The 9,300-nt window shown below is 54.4% G+C and overlaps 3 protein-coding genes across 5 annotated transcripts; all 3 read left to right on the top strand.

Annotated features, from left to right (window-relative positions):
- Nucleotides 1-752: 752 nt before the first annotated feature.
- Nucleotides 753-2,772, top strand: C1QA (complement C1q A chain). Its single transcript, XM_042831651.1, has 3 exons — nucleotides 753-868; nucleotides 1,564-1,735; nucleotides 1,819-2,772. Exons 2-3 carry the CDS (start codon nucleotides 1,573-1,575, stop codon nucleotides 2,385-2,387), a joined length of 732 nt encoding a protein of 243 aa, XP_042687585.1. The 5' UTR covers nucleotides 753-868; nucleotides 1,564-1,572; the 3' UTR covers nucleotides 2,388-2,772.
- A 677-nt stretch (nucleotides 2,773-3,449) lies between these two features.
- Nucleotides 3,450-5,084, top strand: C1QC (complement C1q C chain). 2 transcript variants are annotated; one of them, XM_042831576.1, is made up of 3 exons: nucleotides 3,450-3,564; nucleotides 4,132-4,321; nucleotides 4,461-5,084. In XM_042831576.1, exons 2-3 carry the CDS (start codon nucleotides 4,141-4,143, stop codon nucleotides 5,015-5,017), a joined length of 738 nt encoding a protein of 245 aa, XP_042687510.1. In that variant the 5' UTR covers nucleotides 3,450-3,564; nucleotides 4,132-4,140; the 3' UTR covers nucleotides 5,018-5,084. The 2 variants fall into 2 exon arrangements, with proteins under 2 accessions (XP_042687510.1, XP_042687509.1); XM_042831575.1 differs by lacking the exon at nucleotides 3,450-3,564 and having other exon boundaries at nucleotides 4,123-4,321.
- A 1,317-nt stretch (nucleotides 5,085-6,401) lies between these two features.
- C1QB (complement C1q B chain) lies at nucleotides 6,402-8,506 on the top strand. 2 transcript variants are annotated; one of them, XM_042831579.1, is made up of 3 exons: nucleotides 6,402-6,522; nucleotides 7,145-7,316; nucleotides 7,802-8,506. In XM_042831579.1, the coding sequence occupies exons 2-3, from the start codon at nucleotides 7,157-7,159 to the stop codon at nucleotides 8,374-8,376; spliced, it is 735 nt and encodes a 244-aa protein (XP_042687513.1). In that variant the 5' UTR covers nucleotides 6,402-6,522; nucleotides 7,145-7,156; the 3' UTR covers nucleotides 8,377-8,506. The 2 variants fall into 2 exon arrangements, with proteins under 2 accessions (XP_042687513.1, XP_042687512.1); XM_042831578.1 differs by having other exon boundaries at nucleotides 6,441-6,522; nucleotides 7,148-7,316.
- Nucleotides 8,507-9,300: the final 794 nt, after the last annotated feature.

Here is a 9,300-nt window from a genome sequence, read left to right on the forward strand (position 1 = left end):
CTGCTCCCCCAGTCATGGTCTTCCAATTCTTAGGTCCAGGCAGCCCAAGATATATCAGTAATACAAAAACTGAGGAAAAAAAGGCAGGTGAACGTCTTCAGTTCAACATTTTCCTTGGACCACCTACTTAAAAATGTCTCTTTTTTTCTGGTCTGAACACACTGGCCATTGTCAACTCAAGTTGGGCTTCGTTTTATTGTTTCCTCCCTGCTGCTCTGTACTTTCCCTGTGAAGCCAGACCTCAGTTCCAGAGGTCATATATTTTCCTTTTTTGCCCTAATTCCATGAGAAGTTCCCTTTTCAACCAAGCCAGTTTTCTGCCCCACTTTCTTGACTTGTGGCCCATTGGGATTTCCTCCTCCTGGGCTTTTAAAAGGAAATTGTGACAAGATATTGTACAGGCATGGGTCAGGCCACATATATTTCCAGGGATTGCCCAGGTCTGGGTGGTAACTTTACCCCCAAGGGGACTGGGAGGCAACTGGGAAGCCATGGAGACGATGGCCCCCAAGCATGGTGGCTCTGAAATGAGGACACTGGGCACCCCACCACCTCACAGGGGTTGTCCCTCGCATGGCAGTGCCACCTCACACTGTGCCACACTGGGCCCATGTCTCTGTGCCTCCCTGTGCTGCAGGATTTCCCTCTGAGGGGTCAGCGCTTTTGCTGAGCAGGCTGTTCCCAACAATTACTGGCACAGCCAGGGTTGAGCGCAGAAAAGGGAACCACGCAAGCAAGTGAAACTTGGCAGCTCTCTTCTGCAAACTCCGTGCATGCAATTCCATCCCCCCAGCCCTGCTCCCAAGGAAGAGCTGCCAGCAAACGGAGCAGCCATCTCTGACAGCTCTGTTCTCAGCCCAGCAAGGAGGTAAGTCACCCTGAATAGGTGGGGATGTAGAGCTCTTCCAGAACCTCTCTCCAGCCCTTGCTGCCTGCCCCCGTTTACAAGCATATGAAGTAGGAAAAGGGGGAGAAGATGATGCAGAGGAGCCAATCTGCCTTCAGTCCACCATGTGGATGTAGACACGGGTTCTGCAGGTCTGCTCCAGGCTCTTGATACACGTTCAGGATGTCCCTCCTCCCTCTCAGGTCTGTGTGCTGGGGATCTGCATCGCTCCTGCTCTTTTATTTCTTTCCTTCTCCACCCTTTCCTGTTTCTCTCTATTCTGCTGTATCTCTTTACACTCACTGAATGCATTTCATGTATTCATCCCCAAGATGTGCACCGGAGGTTTTATGCCCTGCTCCACGTCCCACAGCCCTACCATGGGCACCTCAGAGCTTTTCAGTAACATTTCAGATTATGCAATGAAACAGCAATGTTATTTTCAATGCTGTGCGTGGCATCTGGCTACCTGAGTTAGGCAGCACATAGGTGGCATGGTAGGTCTGTGTCTGAGCACACGCTTGTGTCTGCACATTGCACGTGCCCACAGATCTGGAGGAAAGCACATATTTATGTTTGTATGTCTGTGTTCAAGCTGCACCCCCTGCTATGTGCACCATGTGCATGCTTGTTGTGTGCTCACTTCCACCCCCAAACCCCTCATGCTGTGCTTGCAGGGAGACACGATGCAGCTCAGCCTTTGGCTGGTGACCAGCTTCCTGGCAGCAGTGCTGAGCATGGAAATGCTAGAGGATGATGTGTGTCGGGCACCGAATGGCAAGGATGGCTTCCCAGGGATCCCCGGCCTTGATGGGAGGCCGGGGCAGAAGGGTGATGTGGGAGAGCCAGGTAAGGGCGAGCCCAGCGATGTGGGAATGCTGTGGGCATGCTGATCACAGCATGAATGGTGCCTCCCCACTGCCTCTCCCCAGGGAAATCAGCACCGAGGACGGGCATCCGAGGACCCAAAGGAGACAAAGGCGAATCGGGGCCTCCTGGCATCCCAGGGAACCAGGGCTACCACGGTCCACCGGGTCCTCCAGGACTGCCAGGGAAGCCGGGGCTCAAAGGGGCCAAGGGGAATGCCGGCAGCTTCCAGCAGCAGCAGCATCCTGCCTTCTCTGCCTCGCGGATGACGCCACCGTCCCGCGGCACCACAGTGGTGTTCGACAACATCATCACCAACGAGGAGAACTCCTACAGCCCCCAAACCGGGGAGTTCACCTGCAGCATCCCCGGGATTTACTACTTCGCCTACCAAGTGATCTCCAACGGAGACCTGTGTCTGAGCATCACCAAGAACTCGGAGCGCGTGGTCAGCTTCTGCGACAATAACAGCCGCAACATCCTGCAGGTGAACTCGGGCAGCAGCGTGCTGAGCCTGGCTGCGGGCGACCGGGTGTCTGTGAACACCATCCCAACAAAGGGCAACCTGATTTACCGTGGCACCGAGGCAGACAGCGTCTTCAGCGGCTTCATGCTGTACCCGCACTTGGGATGATGGACCGGCAGCCCCTTGATTTGTCAGCCCAGATCTGAGCTGCTTAGCACCTGTGTGTGTGTGTGCCTGCACGCGTTTGTGCCCTGCAAGGACGTGGGGTGGCCTGATATGACAGCAAAAGGGATGGCCTCCAACTGAGCAGCGGAGGTCCCCGTTGCTTGCAGGAGCCAGGCAGCTCAGCCCAGTGCCTCCTGGAGGTCAAAGGCTCCCAGCCTCATGCTCAGACCTCGTGCTGGAGGGGATCACTGGTCTCCAGCTCTCTGCGTGAAATCACTGCGTGCCAACTGCTTTTGCGCCTCTAACCATTGCATGCACATCCCTGGCACAAGGCCAGCGCCGCCTCTCATGTCCTCCCCATCACTGCAAATAAACCTCTTTCCTGACAGCTGTTTGGGTTTTCTTTTCCTATCCACGCACTTTTAGCAAACTAATGATGTCCTGAGTTGTCCAAAGCTGTCCAAGAAGGGAAGTGATCCCAGCTTGTTTCTGGCCAATAGACCCCCAGCTGTGCAGGAGAGATCAGGGCATACAACCAAAACCTTCATTTACGAGGAGGAACAGGGGAAGTTTCTGGGACTAGCCTATATCTGTCCTTTCCCCACTTGAAGATACAACATCCTAACCTGGGATGCTGGCACCTGAGCACCAAGCAGGTGGAGAAGTCAGCCTCGAGGAGCAGCAGTCTTTTAATCACTAGCATCAGCTCCTGCTGCCCGTACAACAGCACCTCTCTCCCATCACAGCCCAGTGTTCTTGCACCAGCCCTTTGTTGCACAAGTTGTCCTGGCTCTGTGGAGGTGGTTTGAGGTTCTGCTCCTCACCCAAACTTGTTGTTTATCTGCTCAGAAATGAGATGAGGATAAGAAGGAAGGGAGGGACGGTTTGTGGTGCATTTCTTGCTTGTGGTTCACCCCACATCCATCCTCTCAGCCCCTGCTGCTGCAGTGGTGAATCCTGGCACGAGTGCAAGTCTTGCTGGATGACCAGGAAAGTGCTTGCTCAGAGAAAATGGCCAGGCAGGAGGATGTGAAACTCAGCTGGAGAGGCTGTGTGTCCCCATGGGGAGCTTTCCTAACTCTGCGACTTCCTTCAGGAGGGTATTGCACTGTGTCGTTTGGAGCCAGCAGGCAGAGCTGGCAGCAGGCAGGGATCCACAGCGCTGGATCCTGTGCCAGAGGTAAGAGATGCTGCAGGGCTCAGCTGTTTGGGGTGGGCTGCGTGGATGAGGGTCCTGCAGCATGGTGCAGTGCTGGGTGGGGTGAGAGGAGGAGGCAGAGGCATTGCCAGCACCCCAACTGCACACATCTCATGCCCCTGGGCCAAGCATTGCCACAGGAGTCCCTTGAATGATGCGGTCTTGATCTTGGTGGGCAGAGTCAGGAAAGTCAGGCTGCTGCTGGGGGAAGGGTGAGATCAGCTGGCTGCAGGGTGCAGCACTCTGCAGTGGGCTGCACATCTGCAGAGGGCTTGGGATGCTGAACCAAGAGAGCTTGGAGCTGGAAATGGGCACCACAAGGATTCATCAGTCTGTCTGGGGTTGACGATGAGCTTCCACTCATCTGCCCCCATACCATCTGACAATTTGTATAGGAAAACGATGTTGAAGGCACAGCCATCACAGCCAGGTGCTCCCGGCGCAGTGTCCCTCATAGCAAAATGCCTCCTTTGCCCCATGTCCTGAAAGCTGCCTTACTGTGGCCCCTCATCCCAGCACCTTTTACTTCTTTCCCTTTCCATGATCCAGAGCATCAAAATGGGGCAGAGTCTTAGGGAGCTCCTTCATCTTGCCCTCACCCTCCTACTTCTGCGTCTGGAATCTGCAGTGACCAGTGATCCCCCACACAACTGCTATGGGGCTCCAGGCCTGCCAGGCATCCCAGGTGTGCCAGGCAGGGATGGCCGGGATGGGCTGAAGGGAGCCAAAGGCGAGCCAGGTGAGTGAGCACTGAGCCTGCCTCGGTTGCAGGAGGGCAAAGTCACCACACTGTGCAGACTGGGTAGGTGGGAAGGTGCTGGGATGCTTCTCCCCATGTCCTTCCACTGTGGCTGACTCCACTTCCCACTGCCCTACAGGCATTCCAGCTATTCCTACTATGCAAGGTCCCAAGGGCATGAAGGGGGAGCCGGGCAGCCCAGGTTTGAGGGGCAAGATGGGCCCCATCGGTCCTGCTGGTCCCCCTGGAGACCAGGGGGTGATGGGTGCTCCTGGACAGCAGGGGCTTCCTGGCAGCTTCAAGAGGATGCACCAGTCAGCATTCTCAGTGACAAGACAGACTGGTGAGCACCCCATGAAGAACGTCCCTGTCATCTTCAACAACGTCATCACCAACACCAACAACGACTACAGCACCACTACAGGCAAGTTCACCAGCAAGATCTCCGGCCTCTACTACTTTGTCTACCACAGCTCAATGGAAAGGAACCTCTGCACCCTCCTATTCCAGGACAAGGTCAAGAAGGCCAGCTTCTGTGACCACAAGACCAACAGCATCCAGGTTACCTCTGGAGGAGTCCTCCTCCATCTGCAGGCTGGGAATCAGGTCTGGCTGGAGGTGAATGATTACAATGGCATGGTGGGCACTGGTGAATCTGACAGCATCTTCTCGGGGTTCCTGCTCTTCCCAGACTAGAGAAGCAGGGCTCACCAGCACACACAGCTCTGTCCCCTTCCCCGTCAATAAATCCTTCCCCAATGTGGCTGGCTGAGCATCTTTATTTTCACGACTCACCTTTCTGCAGGTGAAGCCCATGTGTGGCCATATGGATGTGACGTGCACATGAGCCTCTGTAGGTGTGAATTATGTCTGCCCAGAACCTGGACACCCCTGAGTCCTCTCTCCCATTCGTAATCACCATCTGCAGGGCCCCCACCTGCACCAAAAGCATCAGGGACTGCTCCCATGACCACACACACACAGTGCCCACAGAAGGGGGTCTAAGAGTCCTCCAGGAAGGGGTTCTGATATTCCCTTTTCCATCCAACTGGATTCAGTATGGTTGACCACGAAACCTCGGGACACCCCCATGGACCCATTCTCATCAGGGACTCTACCCAAACAATTTCAGAGCACAGCCAGAGGGCTCCACCACCTCCAACTGCATAGAGCACAGGCAGCAGGGACAGAGCTTTTGTTGCTAGCTGGGAAGAAGTGGCCAAAGGGTGCTAGAAGATGCTGCATGATGGGTTACCACAGATGGGGAGAAAAAAACAGCCTGGGGCTGAACCCAAGGAACCCCCTCAAGCATGACCATTATTTTCTCATTGCCAAAGTGCAGAGTGGCCAGGTCTTGGTTGGAGGGGCTGGGTGGATGTGGCTTTGTGATAAAGCCCTGGGGTGCAAGATTTGCTCTGTGGTATCTGCACCAGAAAGGGGCCATTCAGGGGAAAGGGCAGGGGATGCCCAAGAGCCAGACTGAAGGAGCTTATGGCTGTGGAGGCTGTAGAACCCACCAAAACCCAACAGAGATTCCTCTTGTACAGTAGGAAGCAAGAGCTCATGTCCCCTGAATGTTCTGTGCTTCACTACCACAGGCATCAGCAGAAATTGGGATTGGAAATGCTCGTATCTCAAAGTGAAATAATTTCCCATTCCCAGCCTTGGGTTCAATTCAAGATTATAGATGCTTAGGCCATGGCATGTCCTCCTGTCTGGTGTCATTTCCCAGCATAGCTGGGTATGCACAGAGAAGCCTGAAGGATGCCAGCAAAGAGCACACACCTTTGTGCAGCGCTCCTTTCTCCCTGAATTTGCACAGAGCTGATGGCAATACTCCTCAGAGCAAGCACAGAACAGCTGAGCAAAGCACAGAGACCCTGCAGGATAGGGCAGGCATCTCCCTGCTTCCCAGGACCAGAGCTGTGCACCTATGGGGCTGTGTGTTGCTGCTTCAGGTCTTCACATTCTGCTGAGCTGATAGCATTCATAAGGGATATGAAAGTGACACTGAAGAAAGGACTGGAGCTAAAGATACAAAAAGGGATGTGGCCAGATTCTTTCACAACTATCCTCACAGCAAACTTCTGCTTCCCCTTAGGGTCATTTCCAAGCAGGACACCAGTGTGTCCTGCTCTATTTCCCATCCCGTGCAACAAGAAGCTGACAGTAGGAAGGCTGAGCCCAGCTCCCTCCTGCAGGTAGGAGCACATGGGGGACCTGGCAGCACCGGAGGGACAGTCACCCAATGCTGCTAGGGCTTCTTGGTGGCTGGGGCAGAACAGAAAGGGAGTGCTGGGCTGGGGGTGGAGGGGATCTCTGGTGGGACCCTAATAACTTCTGCCCTACCTAGGAGAAGGAGGAGAAGGAAAGGGGGAATGAGGGGGGCCCAAAGGGGTGGTCAGGGATGAGCACCATTCTGAAAGATGCTGTCACAGTAGGGCTGGTTAGATACAGATGTGATCCATCATCCCAGATGAATCAGGCATGTGGCAGGACAAACAGGGAATTAACACAGATGTTAAGAGGGGATATCTGCAAAGGCTAAAGCTATTCCTCAGGCATGCCAGTGGGAAGCAAGAGCCCGAAACTTCTCTGGCAAAGTGATTTGGCTCTATGCTTTGCAGTGCATAAGATGAGGTCCCAAAAGTTCTGGTCCCTCCAAGACCACGAGGAGAGTGGATTTGGCCCTACAACAACATATTTTCCCTCCTTCATGGTATCATTCAGGAGGACATCTTCTTTCAGAGCAGCATAGAGTGCTTCCCCATCCCTCCCACTGTCCGAAGCCATGCGGCACCTCAGCATCCTTCTGTGCTCCAGCAGGAAGACAAGATGCAGACCGTGTGGGTGGTGTTGATCTGCCTCACTGGAGGGCAGCTGGCGAGTGCCACGCTCTGCAAGACTTATGGCACCATCCCAGGCATCCCGGGGTCACCAGGCCAACCTGGCATCAATGGCAGAGATGGGGAGAATGGTCCAAAGGGCGAGCAAGGTAAGGAGGAAGTTATGGGTGTGGAAAACATAATCAATGAGAGCAGGAAGAGGTGGTGCCAGGCAGATGGTTGGGGGAAAGCAATTCAGCACAAATCCCTTTACAACAGGTTCTTTGAGGTGTTATCAGGACACGGGGTGATACTCAGGGAACTAGATAAGATAAGAGGTTACGGCCTTAAGTTGTGCCAGGGGAGGTTCAGGTTGGATATCAGGCATTGGCACAGGCTTCCCAGGGAGGTGGTGCAGTCACTGTCCTTGGAGGTGTTCAAGAGCCATGGAGATGTGGCACTGAGGAATGTAGGGAGAAAAAAACACCGTAAAGGACCTGGAGAGGTCAGAGGGCAAGAGAAGCCATGCCAGTTGAGTGAGGGGCTCTGCTGTCCCACAGCTCAGCACAGGTGCCTGTGGTTTATTTTCCATTGCCCCTCTGCAGATCCACTGGGCTTAGCTGTGGCCACAATCCCTCTTCGTCCTGTTTTCTAGGTCCTCCTGGACTTGCGGAGCACGAACAGGACACTGGTGAAAAGGGAGATCCAGGAGAGCCAGGATATCCTGGGAAGGTTGGCCCCAAGGGATCCCCAGGTTCAAAAGGGCTGCCGGGCCCCATGGGACCCCCTGGCCCCCAGGGAGACATCGGTGACTACAAGGTCACCCTCAAGTCTGCCTTCTCCGCTGCCAGGACCATCAGCATCTTCCCACGCCGGGAGCAGCCCATCCGCTTTGACCGCATCATCACCAACGAGAACAGACACTACGAGAACCGGTACGGCCGCTTCACCTGCCAGGTCCCCGGCGTTTATTACTTTACCTACCACGTCACATCCAAGGGCAACCTGTGCCTCCGAATGAAGAAGGGACGGGGCGGCAGCAGGGGTGAGAAGGTGGTGACGTTCTGTGACTACGTGCAGAGCAGCTACCAGGTCACCACGGGAGGCGTGGTGCTCAGGTTGGCAGTCAATGAGTCTGTCTGGTTGGAGCCGACAGAGAAGAACTCCGTCGTGGGGATCGAAGGGGCTGACAGCATCTTTTCTGGGTTCCTGATTTCCCCTGAGGTTTAGCTGCTGTCTGTACACTGGTGAGAGACTAAGAGTCTCTCACCCTCGGAATTACTCTTAGTTCCAGATTTGGTGTCCTAAGTGTGCTGTGTCCACATTAAATGACAGCTCCTTGTGCTGCCGCTGACTCCTAGAATTTGCCTCCTTCCTTATCTTTGACCTCAGCCCTGGAGCTTTCCCACGCCTTGGGTACAGTGTGGGAGGAGGGAAGGGAGAGCAGCTCATTACAGAGGAACCCAGGGAAACTCCCAATCCAGGGCTGATGAGGACAAGTCCCTACCCAGCACTGTCCTTGCCTCTGGGAGCTGTCAGGCAAGTGGCACCAAGCTGAGGTGTGTGAAATGCACGTGGGATTCTTGGGATGCAGAAAAGGAGAGTTTTTGTAGGGTATGGGATTTTAAAGAGGTTGGGTGGAGGGGAGGGGGATAGGGGACCTCATGTGGGAGAAATGGGCCAGCATTTGACCCCCAAAATACTTGCATGGCAGTGTACACCCACCGACCTGAGTCCCCATCAAGTCTGCAGGACACAAGGAAATGAGGAGCTGCCAATACACTGGAGGACAGGGCTGCCATTCAAAGAGACTGGGCAGGAGGGAGAAATGAGCTGCTAGAAACCTACTGACATTCAGCACAGACAAACACAAAGTCCTCCGTCTGGCATGGGATGACCCCATGCAGCAGGACAAGCAGTGGGTGGGAGGAAGCTTTGCAGGGAAGGATCCGGGATGCTGATGGACAAGATGCTGAAATTTGCTGCCCTTCTACATAATTGATATAATCCTTCTGGACTTTTGAAAAGGTCTTTGTCAGAGCCCCTTTTCAAAACTGTCTGGCCTAACACCAGCATCGGCCAAACGGTTCCTGGGGTCTTGGCTGTACCTAGAGAGGGTCAGTGCAGAGAGCAGCTGTCTCTGAAGGGCAGCTC

Source organism: Centrocercus urophasianus, unplaced genomic scaffold (genome assembly GCF_019232065.1).
Source record: "Centrocercus urophasianus isolate 14NV4802_14NV808 unplaced genomic scaffold, USGS_Curo_1.0 seq_36, whole genome shotgun sequence".
Classification (NCBI taxonomy): domain Eukaryota; kingdom Metazoa; phylum Chordata; class Aves; order Galliformes; family Phasianidae; genus Centrocercus; species Centrocercus urophasianus.